The following is a 19,166-nucleotide window of genomic DNA, read 5'->3' on the forward strand; positions in this document are numbered from 1 at the left end:
TTAATTTTACAATTTTACATGTGAAAAGGCAATGAAACTTGTTAAAGTCTATAGATATTTCCGCGCTGAACCAAAACACTGGTAATAGGCTAATAGTCTAATAGAGTAGTAGCACTATCTGTAGCTTTGGCCATGGCCGCCATTTTGGTCGCAAATTTTTTATCTATAGGAAAGAGCATGGGTGACGAACTAGGACGTCACAGTGCCATTACTCTATAAAGATTTAGATATATGGTTGTTTAGATAATAAAAGTATTATTATTATTATTATTAATTCGAACCCTGATTTATGGAATATTATGGGAATGGAGTATTACGGGAAAGATAATTGGTTTTTCAAGTGGAATGATTTTGCTAAAACTTTTGGAACATTCTACCTAAAATAATGTACGGTTTTAAGGCTATAAAGAAATTTCCCAAATATCTGCGGGTCTTTGAACTGCAATGAAATTCGGGCCAACTGTTCATTAAAATTTGATCCATAAGCCAGTTCTTATCCGTGACGGCGGGCTGATCCGCGCGATAAATAATAAACGAGAAAGCTCGCGAAACGAGGAAAATTAAAGGACGTCATTTTGAAGGGCAGTTTAAAGGGAGAACGAAATTAAGTCTTACATTATAAATAAGTCAGTTTTTCTTCTCGCTTATTTGGTTCGGATTAAAGATTAATAAAGCTTATTTTCCTTCTTCAGGAGCTCCGCAATTTCCGGCCAAGGAACCCGAGCCACAACCGGAAGAAGTAGAAGACTCGGAACGCGACGAGGAAGATGGTGAGTCATTTCTCTTCACTTATTCACAAGCTTCGCTTATTTTTGTTCACTTTTCATCTTTTATTGTTTATCCTATTTGGAATTTTTGGAACAGAATAATTTGCAAAGTTTTAATGGGGTTTTGTTTTGAGCAGGGTTTCCACATGTCAGGGAAATCAGGGAAAAGTCAGGGAATTTTAAAATGGGCCTAAAAAGTCAGGGAAATGTCAGGAAATTTTAAGAATTGGTGAAAAGTCAGGGAATTCATTTTTATCTTGGCACTTTTTGAAGGTAACTCAACTCTAGATCTATGACAAATTCCACGATTATCATTTATTTCCTTGAATGTTTGGCTAATTTTTTCAACATTGCAATAACCTTTTTACTGAAATATAAGTTCATCTAAATTTATTAACTTCTGATAAAAGTAAAATATAAAAGAACAATTTTGGCCTTAATCAGTCAGGGAAAATCTGTTGAAATGATCAGGGAAAACAGGGAATAGTCAGGGAATCTGAAAATTTTGTGGCAACCCTGTTGAGTATTTGTTTTCACTCTTCTTAAAGAAAAATTGTCATCAAAACCAAAATTTACGAGGTTTTTTAACAGAATGATAGAAAATATATTAATGATTATGTCCCTGAAATTTTATAGTTATTGGAAAAGTATTTAAAAAGTGTAAGGCATATTAAAAACACGAGAAACTACAATCTACGAGTATAACTCGGTTGAAAAGCCAAGGAGAATGTCGTAGCAGACGACAGTTCCGACGGAAACCGGGGAAAATAATATTTCGTTCACGAGAGGGCGCTGAAGGTAGGTTCAATCAAGCGGTTCTGAGATTCTCGAGTCGGGGGGCATAAAACTCTAAATTTGGTTGCTAATAATAAATCAAATACTGGAAATATTAACATGAAATTTTTTTGGATAACTATTTTCGAACGTCCTCTATCCATTTAAATGGTTTTTAACCAATTTTAGGGTGGTGACAATTCCCCTTTAAAGCTCTTTCCAAAAAAATATAATTGCCACCTAGGTTAGACGCTTTAGGGAAAAAATTCGGAAATTGTCTTCTCCCCCTGCCCGTAAAACGTTCAGCGTAAAGGCTCGTCCAATGAATTTTGTACATAACACTGCTTTAGCGTGTTTAAAGGCTAGCTGCGTTCTCCTTGTGTGTTTGTTGCTCCTAGATGCTAGCACGTTAAAATTCCATCGATTTATTAAATTGTTTTGACAATTTTGAAAGGTAGTTTTTTAATTTTCGTCAGTAGACAAGTTGAAGGGAACATAACCTTCAAAGCAATCTTTATGGAAGACCCCTTAATTTTTTTAAACATCCCTGTACAGTGGCGCCAAACATTTCTAAAGCCAAAGCCAAGAGCGGCCAGAGCTGCAAACGTTAGTGTTCCACACCTAATACCTGAAATTATGTTCCCTTTTAGTCACCCCCCCCATGATCTAAAATATGGTTAAAATATCTAAAAGAAAATCAGTCATTTGACCATTAACATAATTTTTCTTAAATTTCCTAATGTTTAAATTAATCACGTTAAATTTACAATTTGTGATAATCACAAACCAGTATGAGAGTGGTATCGTTCACCGATATTACTATTTTATCGATTTGTATAAGTAACATTAGCGATACCGATTTCGCCCGATTATTTGAAAGACAATTTCCTCAAAGACGGCGTATAGATGTCGCTCTTGTGATAGTTTATAACATTGAACGTTGACGTAGGTTTTGGTTTTTCTGTAAAAATCGGTTTAGAAATCAATTTGTTATATCTAAAGAAATCGTTATATTTTAAATCTTAAAATCGGAATCGGTATATATTAAATCTTAAAATCGGAATCGTTATATTTTAAATCTTAAAATCGGAATCGGTATATATTAAATCTTAAAAAGGGAATCGGTATATATTAAATCTTAAAATCGGAATCGTTATATTTTAAATCTTAAAATCTGAATCGGTATATATTAAATCTTAAAATCGGAATCGCTATATATTAAATCTTAAAATCGGAATCGCTATATATTAAATCTTAAAATGGGAATCGTTATATTTTAAATCTTAAAATCGGAATCGTTATATTTTAAATCTTAAAATCGGAATCGTTATATATTAAATCTTAAAATCGGAATCGTTATATATTAAATCTTATAATCGGAATCGTTATATTTTAAATCTTAAAATTGGAATCGTTATATTTTAAATCTTAAAATCGGAATCGGTATGTATTAAATCTTAAAATCGGAATCGGTATGTATTAAATCTTAAAATGGGAATCACTATGCACTAAATCTCAAATCCGTACCGTTGTGATTTAAATCTTAAAATTAATATCTTCATGAATTTAATCTTAAAATTAATATCGTCATGAATTCAATCTTAATATTAATATCGGTGTGAATTAAATCTCAAAATAGCTATCGGTATTAATTTAATCTCAAAATAGCTATCGGTATTAATTTAATCTCAAAATAGCTATCGGTATTAATTTAATATCAAAATAGGTATGAGTTTTAATCCAATCTCAAAATAGGTATCGGTTTTAATTTAATCTCGAAATAGGTATCGGTATCAATCTCAAATCGGTATATAGCAGCCAACACTTCAATAGCCCAAAACTGAATAAAATTTCGCGAATGAAGAGCATTTTTGCCTATCGAATGAGGACTTGTAGGTTTAAGTAGGCCATAGATCGTATTTGATAACGTGCCAATCGATAGATGTCAGTAGTGAAACGGGGAGATGACCTTCGACCGAGGAACGGGCTATAAAAGGGCTGGCTAGTGGCGTCCATCTATCTTTCATGGCCATTTTGCAAAAGAGAGAATTTACGAGATCCGGATTTAACGATTAAGAATGGCCAGAAATGGTCTCCAGCGAAATCCAAGGTCCTCCGCCCAGAAGGACGGGGGTTTCAACCCCTTTTTCGTGGGGCTAAAGCGTTATTTTTATGGGGCAATGTCGGCCCTTGAATTGGACCTTTTCTAGAATTTATAACGGGTTATAAAAATAAAGAGGACGTTTTGGGACCTTTTGCCCCGGACAGCGGCCTTCTCCTCCGAGAATTATAGTTCCTTTCGAGGCTTAGTTTGTAGAGCCGGTAAAGGCGCGATGGAGGTACGGTTTGCTTTGGCGTCTGTTAGAGTTAACGGATCTGTATGTTGAGAATTGACCTCAGTATATCAAGACGAATAGTGTATTTTCGTATTTTTTCTTTCTTAAGAAGAGTCCAGCATTAATCCACTTCAGTTTTATAGTCCGCCTTAAGATGGCGCTGTTTTCAACGCCGGACGTCATAAATTAAAGTTTAGTAGGTCACGCTAATGTTTTATTTTATTATTGGTTATTGTTTATGTAAGAGTAATTGCTTATTTGCTTGTGAGTTTTTAAAATAATTTTTCAGAATTATGAACTACTATTTCGATTCCAGCTTATGGCACTGGCTGAAATTTCGGAATCACTTCGTCTGCGTAGAGTTTGTAAGTTCTCTCCCCACTGGTTAAAGAGGTTTCCCCCCGAGTTCTTCGGTTTCCCCCTTTCCCTAAAAACGTGTAGAGGTTAACGGTAATAGTGAGTGTAGGGTGCTGTTGGCTCGCGGGGCATGAAGAACTAGCCACCACCCTCCTACGCATTGTAACCGGGCCACCTGTTTAATGGCATTATAAGTCACTAGATTTTTGGGCCTAAGGTGGTGCCTTGCGTATTAGCCTAGCTGATTTTTTTAACAGATTTTTAAAATAAATAGCTTTTTTTAAATTTCTTAAAATTTAATTGAAATTTAATTTGTTCTATAATTTATTTGAAGATGAAGAGATTCGGAAATAATGCTATATTTAAAAGTTGTGTTTGAAAATTTTAATTTAATATACCCTCCTTGTTTGGTAGGGTGCGCCATAGCTTTTCTGTTTTCTCGCTCATGGCGCTAGTCTAGAACGAGAGTCAAAACACCCAATTCTTCTATTAGAGGAAACGTGCCCGCCCTGAATTTCACACTACGTATACTTGTTGTTAGAAAAAATGAGGGGAGGGAATTATGTATCGCCCCAAATTCCTGAAGAGGTTATACTCCCTTTAAAAGATGGGTAAAAATGTTGACCCAGCAAAATTTGAATTTATATGAAAGAAAAATAAGAAACTGCTATTTTCTTACAAGTCGTATGAAACGCAGACGACTTTAAACTGGAAACACGAAACTACGCAAGACAGGAAATTCATCTCCATATAAATTCAAATTTCGTAGGGTGGGTCGACATTTTTACCCACCCATTAATATGATTTAGTTAGCATTTACTTAAGATCGCCCATTTGTGCACCCCTGACTTAGCATATTATAACCATGGAAGATAGGTTAGATTTGAAACATGTAGGTGCAAGTACTAAATTTAGAAAATACTAGAGTTGTTAATTTTCTAGATTAATTAAATGTGGAAAATTTCCGAAAATCGGAAAAATAAAAAATTGAAACATATATTACTTTTTAAGGGTTTTTTTTTCTAGAGATTAAGTCTTACTTTTGGATTCGAAAATGAGGCATAAATGCCGCGAAATATTTGGCTAATATTATAATGGAATATAATAATAATAATAATATAATAATATTATTATGGAATAAAAACATTTTTTTTCTTCCTTTTTTCGGGTAAAATGGCTTTGGGAAATTTTCCGAATTACAACTATAGAAAATACCAAAACTAACAAGGAGAGGAGTACCTGAGGTGTTTATTGCCGGTTTTTTTTTAAAGTCGGACCGCTCGGGCGTAATGTAGACCTATATAGCCGCGTTCACACTAGACACATTGGAACCGTTTTAAAACGGTTTCAAAAGTACAAATTGTAAAATTTTACTGTCGAATATATTTATCGTATGGCTATTAATAAAGTTAACACCGAAAATGTTAAATTTTAGCTTTAGAAACCGTTTAAAAACGGTTCCAAAGTTTCAAGTGTGAACACGGCTTAAGAGATATGAAATTTCCCAAAAGGAGACGTTGCGCTACCCATTCGATTTGCCATGGCAACCGAAAATGTTTTTGACCACTTAAAACATAAATAAGATTTTTACCGTATTTTAATTTACCCCAAAGATGTTCCAATTTACCCAAACTTGTTAAAATTTTCCTAAATGTGGTCCAAATTACCCATTTCGTGATTTTCAAATTAAAAAAAATAGTAGGGGAAACGGATAAAATCCCATCCTTTTTAAATGGAGAAATTTTTGTTTTAAGTGGTCAAAAACATTTTCGTTTGGCATGGCAAATCGGACGGGAAATTTCATATCTCATATAGGTCTACATTACGCCCGACTTTGAACAAAATCGGCAATAAACACCTCGGGAACTCTTCTTGTAAGAGTGCAAATAATTGATCTTTTTAACAAATAAGGCGAAAACTATTCGCTAGTTTTGGAGTAATTTTTTAGGAAATAGCGAGCAACTTCAAAATACAGTTTGGCTGTTATTGTGTGGAAGAGGTTGGTAGTTCGGGGTAAAAGGTGTACTCTTTTCGTCCCAAAACGAGCGAATAGTTTTGGCCTATAACCGTGATAGCACTGTCACGGTTGATTCAAAATGGTAGTACGCTAAATGTTTGGTAGTCTATTAAAGCAACTGTCGGCTCTATCATAGCCACCTGTATTATGAAAAGGCCCTTGTTATTAGAGATGGCCATGAATCTATACGATTCTCCGAAAAACGCGACTTTAGTGGAGAGAGTGGTGCCATCTATTAATGGCAAAGGAAGCTAAAATTCAAAATAGCCAAAGGATAACGTCGTCAGAGAGCTATTGTAGAATATTATAGTTAAACAACTTATACTCTATTTAGTGGACCATAACCTCATATATCCCATGTAAAAATATTGTTTAAAATTACTTTAATTTATGTTATTGACCAATTTACAAACGAGCCAATCAACGCGAGGGGTACCTATAAGTACCCGCCTTTTGGGTCAAAATGTAGCTTAACTATCTTGTTTTATTATCGACGATAGCGATATCTGTTGAAAACAGAGCTACTTCACGTCGAGCCGACACTCGCTTTAAATTCTAATGCACGCAAATCTGCCATTTTTTTAAGACTAAAAAATTGTCCGCTTTTATAAACCAGCAAAAATAAGGTTCGTAATTTTCATTAATATCATCATTCCCAAGCCCTACAAATCATATTTTAGCCAAAGGCAATAATAAATATAAATAGAATTCCCTGGCGAAACTGAATATGGTAGAAGCGGATAATAGCGGTGAAATTTCAATCCGTATTGGCCAAGAAAGTTGGGCCGCTCCTCAAAGTATTAAACAAACAAAATTTAGCGGCAAAACTTTCCAAAACCTCCCCCGGTATTGTTCGCTACTGGGCAGTCGTTTATTACGAGCCAGCGCCCATCGATATCCAGGGTGCCCTTGAGCGCTTTAATCTCCAAATATTTTCGCTCGTATTTATTCCGTTCCAGCGGATTCCTGTCCACTTTATTGCCCCCGTTTTAATTCGTAAATCCGAGGCATTGACTGCCTGCCGTATCTTGCTTTTACGCGTATTATACCGCGGGGTCGTGTTTATCGCGGTAAGGGGCTGTTGGTCCTTCAGAGTTATACCGCCTTTTTAAAGGCTGATATGGAAAGTTCTTTGGTTTGTTGGTGGGGCTTAAATGTGGCCCTACATTTTTAAAACGTGATAGCTAACGCCCCAAGGATGCGTTCGAGGAAGATTTTGCGAGGTTAAGTTCTAATAAAACGGTGTCTTAAATGTTCCTGGTTGTTTCGAAATGCCCCTGGTTATTTCAAATCGTCCCTGGTTGTTTCAAAACGTCCTGGGGTATTTCTAAAACGTATTGGGGTATTTCTAAAAAGTCCTGGGGTATTTCAATAAAGTCCTGGGGTATTTCAATAAAGTCCTGGGGTATTTCAAAAAAGTCCTGGGGTATTTCAAAAAAGTCCTGGGGTATTTCAAAAAAGTCCTGGGGTATTTCAAAAAAGTCCTGGGGTATTTCAAAAAAGTCCTGGGGTATTTCAATAAAGTCCTGGGGTATTTCAATAAAGTCCTGGGGTATTTCAATAAAGTCCTGGGGTATTTCAATAAAGTCCTGGGGTATTTTTAAAAAGTTTCTGGGGTATTTTTAAAAAGTTTCTGGGGTATTTTTAAAATGTTTCTGGGGTATTTTAAAAAAGTTTCTGGGGTATTTTTAAAAAGTTTCTGGGGTATTTTTAAAAAGTTTCTGGGGTATTTTTAAAAAGTTTCTGGGGTATTTTTAAAAAGTTTCTGGGGTATTTTCAAAAAGTTTCTGGGGTATTTTCAAAAAGTTTCTGGGGTATTTTCAAAAAGTTTCTGGGGTATTTTCAAAAAGTTTCTGGGGTATTTTCAAAAAGTTTCTGGGGTATTTTTAAAAAGTTTCTGGGGTATTTTTAAAAAGTTTCTGGGGTATTTTTAAAAAGTTTCTGGGGTATTTTTAAAAAGTTTCTGGGGTATTTTATAAAAAGTTTCTGGGATATTTTTAAAAAGTTTCTGGGGTATTTTTAAAAAGTTTCTGGGGTATTTTCAAAAAGTCGCTGGCTATTTCAAGAGGGAGAAGTAAAAACGTCACTTTGTTGATCCGCGGGCATCATGGTCATGTTTTCAATGGCGTCGAATGATGCGAGTTTTGGGGGACCAACGAGATACCCGGCTTATTTGATTTGGTTTAAAGGAAGGAAGCTTACTGTTGGAGCTTGAATGAGAAACGCTAGAAATAGTTCTAACTTAATCATTATCCTTAAGTGGAAATATATACATAGATTGAATTTTTTTAACTATATATTACCTTATTCTTCAAATTTTAATTTGACAATCCACGTGTCTCTTTTAAAGCATTAAATTATGTTATTATCCAGGGTTGCGACACGACAGGGAATTTAAAAATGGACCTAAGAAGTCAGGGAAATTTAAGAATTGGTAAAACTTCAGGCCAAACTTTCCAAAGTCAGGGAATTCAATTTTATCTTGACACTTTTTGAAGTTAATTTTACTCTAGATATATGACAAATTCTATGATTATCATTTATTTCCTTGAAAGTTTGCCGAGTTTTTTCAACATTGGAATAACCTTTTTACTGAAATACAAGTCAATTTAAATTTATTAACTTCTAATTAACGTAAAGTAAATAATAAAAAATTTGGCCTTAAAAAAAGTCAGGGAAAATCTCTTAAAACGGTCAGGGAAAACAGTGAATTTTAAATTGAAAAATTTTGTGGCAATCCTGTTATCATGAACCTGAAAGATTAATAATAATAGCTAGGCTAATACCCAAGGCACCACCATAGGCCTAAGTCACCAAGCGACTTTTAAAGCCATTAATTCGGGTGGCCGGGTTACAACGCGTAGGAAGGTGGTGGCAAGCCCTTAATGCCACGCGAGCCAACAGCTTCCTACACTAACTATTACTGTTAACCTCAAGTTTTTATGGAAGGGGAAACCGAAGAGATCGGGGGAAAACCCTTTAAACCAGATTGGAGTATTTCTTCCTACGTTTGGTTTGTTAGATTTTTCTCTCTTATCATGTTAAATTAAATTAATTTTTTTCATATGTTATTTTTTCTTCCGGAAATATGAAAATGAATTTAAATATTAATGTTTTCGGTGTTGTGGCATAAAGGTCGCCCCGCGACTTAGCCCAAGAACATTTCTAAAACCTTTTTCTCCTAAATCAAATAAATTATTATTATTATTATGGCCTCGTTAATTCTAAACCCGAATAGGTGTCCAGGTTCTCCAGAGAGCCCAAAATCGGCGTCTCAATTCTTTGTCTCTTTCGGGCTCTCAATAAGCCATAAATCAGCAACAGCGTGTTGATAGGGGCGCAGCCCCACTAATTATAGAATCAATTAGGCTTTTGACGTATCATCTTCGTTAACCCGCCCGCCTGGCCCAATCAATTAACCCCGACGTCCCCAAATTACGAACTGCTCTATTTGGCCACCCCTCCGCTATAGTTAGTCTGAACTCTGTAACGTATTTTGATCAACTGGGGACGATAAGATCCTACTATTTTTTCCCTTCTGACAAATTAATCTAGCAATGCGTATTTCCGCGAATAAAAGAGGGCGCTGATATCGTTTTGAAGTTTCACTTGTATCGGATAATTTGCGGCAAACAATGGATCATTCATTAGCCGTTTTATCTCTCGGAGGGAGTATCGGCTGTAATTTACAACAAGATGTCACGGACATTGAAGTACGCGCAATACCCCCGAGGTATTAAATATATTTTAAATATTAAATTTTAATTTGAACAAATTTTTAATCATCTTTTTCCCAGAGTTGTTGATTTTTTTGATTTTTTAAAAAAAATCAAAAACATCGATTTTTTTGATTTTAATCAGATTTTTTTTATTTTAATCGATTTTTTTATTTTTTATTAATTTTTAGGTTTTTGTCACTTATTAAAAGCAATGTATAAGCTTATTGATATAATTATTATTTTTGTATAAATAATATTCAATAGTAGACAGTTTTATCATGTCAAAAAATATTAATTCCAAGAAATAAGTATATTTGTATCACAGGAGTAACCTTGAAGTAAAACTAAACAGTGTGAGAAATAAGGCCCTATCACAGGCCAATCGCCAGTTTAAAAATTAAATGCCTGGGGTGTTAGTGGCCCTGGTGAAAACTTAATTCATTCAAAGTTTTTCCCTTCAAGATTTATAGTTCTTTATTTAACACTCCAAAATTTTGAAATACCCATAATAACTAATCTATTAAGCCTATGCCCTAGCACATATTGTCAATAGTAGATAATTTGACCATAAATTATGAAAGCCGGATTTTGAAGGTTAAAAATGGTAAATGGCCAGTGGCCAGTTTTTTAATTAAACTACCTAGGCTCTACTGGCCACAGGTCCAGTTTAAAACAATTCCTTATTTCTCAGCCTCCGAGAGTCCATTATTTTCAAAACACCAAAAATGAGGTGGGGAAGGAGGGATCGTCGTGGTAGTGACAGGTAATAGTGTAATATAATGACAAAACAGGTCTAAAATATAATAATTCAATAGTAAATCTCTCATTTATGGAATGTTAATACCTTTTAAACAATCTTTTATAGGAACAGATTTAAATCAACGATTTTTTAAAAAAAAATCATTTGATTAAAATCGCGATTTAAATCGCTGATTTAAATCAACTTGATTTTAATCAAACAACCCTGCTTTTACCCAAGAGGTTTTTAATCGAAAACGAATTTTTCGAGTTACCTGGTTTTGGAAATAAGGTAGCGAAACGAGACCATGTTAATTTAAATTATTTTTTAGACAAACTGCATTTTTCGTTTTACCTGGTTTTGAAAATTAGGTAGCGGAACAAGTTTATTTTATATTAATTTTTAGACAAACCAAATTTTTCGAGTTACCTGGTTTTGGAAATAGGTAGCGAACGCGTTGAACGTACTCGAGGTTTTGTTTTTATAAGTTAGATGGCGCCTGCATCAATTGGTACGAAATTTAAGTATAACAATAGTGCGTACCCTCTCAATGCAACACAAATAAATCCAATACCCTTTTACACACAATCCCTAAGGGATTTGTGGGTACTGAGCTCACGTACAGTGTAGCCGATGCCGCCGCCGCCGCCGCCGTATTCCACATAACTCTCCAAGAATTAGGCCTAGGAGTGCCAGGTATATCTCAATCGAAAGGAAATATCATGCCCTCGGGGGCCCACAAGTTGGTCATTTGCCCATTTTAGTCATTTTTGGCGATACAAGATAATTGAAAATTTATTCAAATTTAAATTTAATATTTGATGCATCGGGGCGATTTTGTACTTAATTATCCGTGACATCTTGTTTAAGCTATTGCCTACACCTGGATGTTACGATAGATGTCGTGGTTGGCTGTTCCTCGTACAAGGATAATATATCAGCTTATTGATTGTCGAAAAAAAGCAAGGGAAATATCAGGAAATTAGATTGTCGACAGAAAAGTCAATGAAATATCCGGGAAATTTCCAATTTTTATGTAAAAATCAGCGAAATATCCAGGTAATCTCCTATTTTTGGAGAAAATCCGGTAAATATCCGGTAAATTTCCTATTTTGTGTAAATATCAGGGAAATTTCCAATGTTTTGGAAAATATCGGGGAAATTTCCTATGTGTAAAAATCGGGAAATTTCCGGACAATTTCCTAATTTTAGAAAAAAATCAGGAAATATCCCGGAAATTTGCATTTTTTGAGAAATCAGGGAAATATATGGGGGTTCAGAAAGTTCGCTATAAAGAATACAAATTTTTATCAAGAAAGAAGTATTGGTGGAGATTTACAAAGTTTAAGAATGGGGACTAATTAATTTCCCGTTATTTGCAACGGGGCACGTGGAAGTACTAGTCTCTCGTATTGAACACGTTAAACCGTCTCAGGACCGAGGCTTAGCGGCAAATTTTAATCGCTAATTATAATTCCCTTCTTTCGATTGAATGAAGTTAAGTTAAAATATGAAAATGTGCACATCTTATCAAGTTCAACAGAAATTGTAGTTACGAGTAATTGTTTTCAACGATTAAAGCAACTGTCGGCTCTATAATTGCCACGTGTATGATGAAAAGGCCCCTGTTATTAGAGATGGCCATGGATATTTCCGTTTCTTCGAAAAACACGACTTTAGTGGAGAGCGTGATGCCACTATTTATCGCCAAGGAAGCCAAAATTCAAAATGTCAGGTCGGGCTCGATTCAAAATGTCGGGGTTTTCTTAAAACCAATTCAAAATGTCGGCGTGATCTTGAATTTAATTCAAACTGCCGGGGTGGTTTCGATACAAATTCAAAGTGACGGGATTTCTTGAAACAAATTCAAAATGTCGGAGTTTTCTTGAAACATATTCAAATGTCGGCGTGATCTTGTATTTAATTCAAAATGTCGGCGTGATCTTGAATTTAATTCAAAGTGACGGGATTTCTTGAAACAAATTCAAAATGACGGAGTTTTCTGGAAACATTCGAAATGTCGGCGTGATCTTGAATTTAATTCAAACTGCCGGGGTGGTTTCGATACAAATTCAAAATGTCGGGATTTCTTGAAACAAATTCAAAATGTCGGGGTGATCTTGAAAAAAATTCAAAATGTAGAGGTTATGTTGGAAATAATTCAAAATTTCGTGGCGATCTCGAAGTAAATCTAAAATATCGGATAAAACCACGTAAAATACGTGATCAAACCCGAGAGTTTTATCAGCCCTTAAATGAAATTAAGAACGCGCAATTTTAACAGAATTAAATGTTTCTTTAAACTGCAATTTAAAGTTCATTTTCCGGTAATTTTCTGAACAGTCGCTTGAAAGGGGAAATCAGGTAGACATGAACCTCCGATTTATTTTTTTTAGAAAAGTTAATTCCCAAACGCAGCCTTTGATTCCCTTCAGTCGCAACTCCCTCTAATTGTTTAATGGATTTCCAATGTAGTCGCTCCGTTTTCCAGGGCGATTTAGAAATGCCGTCCCCCTCCCTGGCTCTACGCGCCCCGCCCTAGTATCTCCGCCTTCCAGTTTATGTACGTCCCCCCCCCCCCCCCGTCTCCCGTACTTTTTCAATCTTTGCCCTTAGCGAGAACAAGGTCTAAGGTCATGTTTACAAAACGCGTTCCGCAGCTACGTTTTGTAGATAGTGACGAAAATCCGGAGAGGCGAAAGTGTCAAGAACAATTTTAAGGAAAGGGGTGAGGTACACTTTCGATTTTTATTCCGGGTCCTCTCATAGATGGCGCCAGCATTATATTCTGATAACAAGAACAAATTTAATAAGTTTCGTTTTTGTTGGCACCGTTGACAAAGGTACAGCGGCAATTTGGATATCTGCAAACTGAATCCTAGGGTATTGAGGGAAAGTGTATAGATGTCGGTTCGCTTCGTCGCTGTCTACTCTAGGAATATGAAGAATTCTATCTAGGGGGGTCGGAGGTTAGTTAAATTTAAAAGCATAATTTTATAGTAAAATTAATGTTACATGCAAATTAAGAATGAAAATAGTATTTAAACTAAAGTTTTATTAAATTTAAGTTTAGAATTAAATTTTTGTTAGATTTAAAATCAGAACTAAATTAGTATAAAATTTAAATTCAGAACTAAATTAGTATAAAATTTAAATTCAGAACTAAATTAGTATAAAATTTAAATTCAGAACTAAATTAGTATAAAATTTAAATTCAGAACTAAATTAGTATGAAATTAAAAACAAAGTAAAATTATAAAATTTCAATTCAGAACGAAATTAGTATAAAATTTCAATTCAGAACGAAATTAGTATAAAATTTCAATTCAGAACGAAAGGAGTATAAAATTTAAATTCAGAACTAAAGGAGTATAAAATTTAAATTCAGAACTGAATGAGCATAAAATTTTTCAGAACTAAATTTGTATTGAATTTAAATTTAGAACTAAATTTTTATTGAATTTAAATTCAGAACTAAATTTGGATTGAATTTAAATTCAGAACTAAATTTGTTTTGAATTTATATTCAGAACTAAATTTGTATTAAATTTAAATTCAGAACTAAATTAGTATTCAGATTAAAAATTTTAAAAACACAACTTTATTTACATTTAAATCGTTAACTTATACAATTGGACGACTAGTTTCACGATGCGTTTGCATAAACGCGAAACTAGTCGTCCAATTGTATAGGTTTACGATTTAAACCGTATTGTGTAAATAAAGTTATGTTTTTAAAATTTTTAATCTGAATTTATACACAAGTCGCTTTACATATATTTCTATAAATTAGTATTAAAATTAAGAATTGAGTAAATATATAAATATAATTGATGTGATTTTCTGGCCGTATGTTCGCACCAATGTAGAAGACAACGTAAGCACCGTACTATATTTTCCTTTTGGCTAACTTGTTGGAAATAGTAAAAGATGTACTCCGAGTTTCATCCCTGCCCTGTAGGAATTCCCATTTTCACGGCCCTTGTCCTTAAAAGCCCTAACTCGCGACGGAGTATTCTCACCCTAACTTTTTTCATATAAATTGATTATGAATTAAGGGAGTGTCGGCGGCTCTTTGAACTTTCTTCTTTGATAACTTTATCAGCCCCATTTTACCAATTTGAAGAAACTCCGCTGAATTTATTATTTAGCGGGAGTCGGACTTTCGCTAATGTATATATAGGTAGTAGGTAATGCATTTTTAAATATCACTGGGGTGCCGTTACTCTCACCTTTTAGACGGTAAAAATGAAAATGTCGTTTGCTATCAAAAACGTACGTAGGTTACTGAGACCTTATATGTGAGCTAGCCCTTTCGCCTCGCTGCGAAAGGAGCCGGGTTCGATCCCAGCTTGTGGCATTGGATAAAAACTCTGAGGTTAAGGGGGAAGACTACAGTGGCCATTGTCTACTTTCGCGCTTTTCAATCTAAACTCTTTTAATTTTGTATTTTAACTTTTACAATTAATATTTAAGTGTAGAACAGCCTCTTGTTTAGTGACTAAAATATTTTTGACAATTTTAAATTTAAAAGTAATTAAGTTATTACGTTTTAATTCAACCCCCGGAGCTAAACAAGTTGGGCTAGCGCCCAAACTACCCTTATATCTCGTTAACTATTAATAATAGAATTACCAAAAAAATTTAAGCACTAGAGGAAGGTTCAGCTTAATATTAAAAATGTAATTAAATTATGTTAAATGATAGTATAGGCAGCTGTTGGCTTGCATGGCATGAAGGGCTGGCCCCCCTCCTCCTACGCATTGTGACCCGGTCACCTGTTTAAAGGCATTAAAAGTCTTGGGAATAAAATCCGATTTAAATTTAAAATTGATTTATTTGATTTTTTTAATGAAACAAATTGCCAACCCTGGTTGTAATGTAATGAAAGTGTTGGATCAACACACAGTCACGCTACCGATCTACCAGACTGAATTTTAACATGGTAGGGATAGAATTGAGGTTAAGTTAAAAGGAACCACCTATGGACTGCATTGTAAAGGGTGATAAAATTAGCGAATAAGTAGATTCGGCTTTCCGTTGCGTAACTCATTTTGAAATTTTTAATATTTAGGCTTAGTTTCTCTATTCGGTGTTATAGTCGCCAGCCAGATTTCCCGCACGGTACTGACGAGTCCCAAATAGGACGAAACCGATCTACCGTTGGAATTTCTGGCTATTTAATTTAATTTAATTAAGTTTTTCACTCGAAGACCTATTTGGTCCGAGTTTCGCGTCATTTTGTTAGGCTCGAAGACCTATCGGTACGAGCTATTAGTAAGTTTTTAAATTTCTTCAAATTTGTTTAGGGTTTAGCTTTATTTTTCCTTTTCTTAATGGACTAATCTAATTATTCTCTAATTTTATCATTTAAGGTGTTTATTTTCATATTTTCAATCATTTTACAAGGGAGTTTCGATTTCGTAATTAGGGATTAAAATTTGATTATTTTGGCAATATTCTTGAAAGTACACCAGATATAACGTCCTCACTGGTAGGCTGATAAAGATAGCGTTATTAAGCTAATTTAAAGTAAATGGTTAACTTTGAGGTATATTCATCTAATAATACCTGAGGTTATAAAGATAATACTAAATGATGTTATTAAAGGCCATGGGCTCTGATCCTAACCTAACCTAACAGAGCTCCCAGCTTTTCCTCAGATGGCATTTGGAAATCCGGTGGAAAACCCACGTTCGATGTCATAAACGAATTAAGAGCTTTTTCGGCCACTGTCAATTTTTAATTCTATCACACTAGGCTGGCTTTTTCATCTAACAAAAAACTCATTGAGATAATTGATGATTTGATCATCTATAACTTCATCTTCAGCCATATAATGGATAGATTCACTTGCCGAACAATCGCATTCAATATCCGATATTTCATTTATTTTATTACAAGATAAATGAGTCATTAAATGCTGTTAAAAACTTCTCGCGGTTATAGGTATATTTTCTCACATATCCAGCACTTAACATTAAACGGGTACCGTACACAGATGTCATAATGATGCCGGCATGGTGGATCAAAGTAGCACGGGCTAGTAATAGTCTTAGTCGATAATTCAAAATAACGGTCAAAAACGCCGCCGATCAGTTTAGTAAAATATTGTCGGCGTCGTAATCGTCGGCCATTTTCGGTATGAAGATACAGGCCGGAAGGCAGGCACAATCGAAGTCACAACTAGAGACTCGTGAAGCTAAATACTTGATGTCTTGTTGAATTGCGTAGGAGGTTGGTGGCAAGCCCTTCAAGCCACGCGAGCCAACAGCTTCCTACACTTAACATGAACGTCAGCATGTTTTTATGGAAAGGGGAAGTCGAAGAGCTCGGGGGAAAACCCCTTTGACCTACTGGGAGCATAGTTCGTAATTTTTGGATTAAAAAAAATCAAATAAATCGATTTTGTTTTATTTAAATCGGATTTTTATTGTTTTTTTTTCTCTTTTGATTTAAATTAAAATTTCAAATCTTTATATAATTTAGTATCATAATTTTACCTAAAAGAAATATGTATTAATTTTTACTTATTAAAGTTAAGCTAATAATCATATAGAAGTTTTTATTTTTTAAAACCCATTTTGGTACTTCATAAAACAAATTCGGCGGAATCTCCACCCACAGGTAGAATCCAATCCAATGCAACATTAGGGGGGAAGTACAAGAAAGATAATATTTAAACCTAATTTATAGCAATTGGCGAGGTTTTTTCTTTTTCAAAAATACTTAATGAAAATTGATTTAAATCAATGATTTAAATCTAGTTGATTTAAATCAGCCAACCCTGACTGGGAGATAGCTTTGAACCACTCCTTCCGTGTTGAGTTCGTGAGCTTTCAACCAGTGCCACAAGCTGCGATCGAACCCGGATCCTCTTCTGTTATCCGCGAATTGGTTGTAAGCACTATGGCCAACGATGTGTTGCCAAAATTTTGTGTCTTGTAAATAGGCCTTAGAGTGTTAAAATTTATATCTAACTTTATCTTATTTCCAGTCTGCGAAAAACAATTTCTCCAACTACTCGGCCAGTGCCATAGAAATATAATATTCGAGTAAATTTCCATGACCCTCGTAAGTTTATTCGCGAGTCATTATGCTCCATCCCTTCTGGTCATATCTTCGCAATCCCCTCTAAAAATAGCCGCCGCTGCATCGGAGGTCCGTTTGCTGGCGACCTCAGAAATGATAAATTAGTTTTTGACCGATCCCAAAAGCGCGTGTTCGCGGGGGGGTCCTTATTAATTAGGAAATCCGTGGCGCGCGCTCCACTTCGAATCGGACCATCGTAGTCGCGGTCATTCAGCCGTCATGGACAATTAATTAATTCGCCGACGAAAATAATCCGGGTATGCTCGCGTGCCAAGTCCGCTTTCCTATTTTGATGCTAATCCGCCGTCCGAAGATAATAATGGGCTCAGTGTTTCTGACAGCGCCCCCCGCCCTCGCGACGACATTTTATTTCCAATTTCTATAGAGTGGAATGATTCGAATTAGCAACGTTGGCGGGTACGATCAGGTTGTTTCGACGAAAAAGAAAATTTTCATCAGGTCAGGGTATTTTCCTGGAATACCTACTTATCTTTACTTTTGTAATTTAAACTAATTATAAAACGTGTTACCAACTCTTGTTATTATGGAAATATTTACTTTGCTGGGTTCAAAAAGACCTGGGAAACCTGGAAATATCCAGGGATTAAATTACCGACAGAAATGTCAGAGAAATACCATTTTTTTTTGAAAATCATAGAAACATCCGAAATTCCCATTTTTTGAAAAATCGGGGAAAATATCACAACTTTCCATTTTTTAAAAATCAGGGAAAATATAAGAAATTCCTATCTTTGTAAAAATCAGGGGAAATACCAGAAATTCCCATTTTTGTAAAAATCAGGGGAAATATCAGAAATTCTAATTTTTTTAAAAATCAGGAGAAAGATAAGAAATTCCTATCTTTGTAAAAATCAGGGAAAATACCAGAAATTTCCATTTTTGTTAAAATCAGGGAAAATATAAGAAATTCCTATCTTTGTAAAAATCAGGGAAAATACCAGAAATTTCCATTTTTGTTAAAATCAGGGAAAATATAAGAAATTCCTATCTTTGTAAAAATCAGGGAAAATACCAGAAATTTCCATTTTTGTAAAAATCAGGGGAAATATAAGAAATTCCTATCTTTGTAAAAATCAGGGAAAATACCAGAAATTTCCATTTTTGTAAAAATCAGGGGAAATATCAGAAATTCTAATTTTTTTAAAAATCAGGAGAAAGATAAGAAATTCCTATCTTTGTAAAAATCAGGGAAAATACCAGAAATTTCCATTTTTGTAAAAATCAGGGGAAATATCAGAAATTCTAATTTTTTTAAAAATCAGGAGAAAGATAAGAAATTCCTATCTTTGTAAAAATCAGGGAAAATAGCAGAAATTTCCATTTTTGTTAAAATCAGGGAAAATA

The 19,166-nt window shown here is 34.6% G+C and overlaps 2 protein-coding genes across 3 annotated transcripts in view; one reads left to right on the forward strand and one right to left on the reverse strand.

The window, feature by feature from the left end:
• The window catches only part of timeout (circadian regulator timeout), a 351,606-nt gene that overhangs the window by 40,615 nt on the left and 291,825 nt on the right, over positions 1-19,166 (forward strand). For both annotated transcript variants that reach the window (XM_090175814.1, XM_090175815.1), the window contains exon 6: positions 693-770. In XM_090175814.1, the coding sequence (XP_090031940.1) occupies positions 693-770 (78 nt within the window). The remainder of the gene's footprint in view (positions 1-692; positions 771-19,166) is intronic.
• The window catches only part of LOC149943831 (uncharacterized), a 181,201-nt gene that overhangs the window by 16,359 nt on the left and 145,676 nt on the right, over positions 1-19,166 (reverse strand). The gene's annotated exons all lie outside the window — the stretch shown is intronic.

This window comes from Leiobunum rupestre, chromosome 5, assembly GCF_980474605.1.
Source record: "Leiobunum rupestre chromosome 5, qqLeiRupe1.1.hap1, whole genome shotgun sequence".
Taxonomy (NCBI): Eukaryota; Metazoa; Arthropoda; class Arachnida; order Opiliones; family Sclerosomatidae; genus Leiobunum; species Leiobunum rupestre.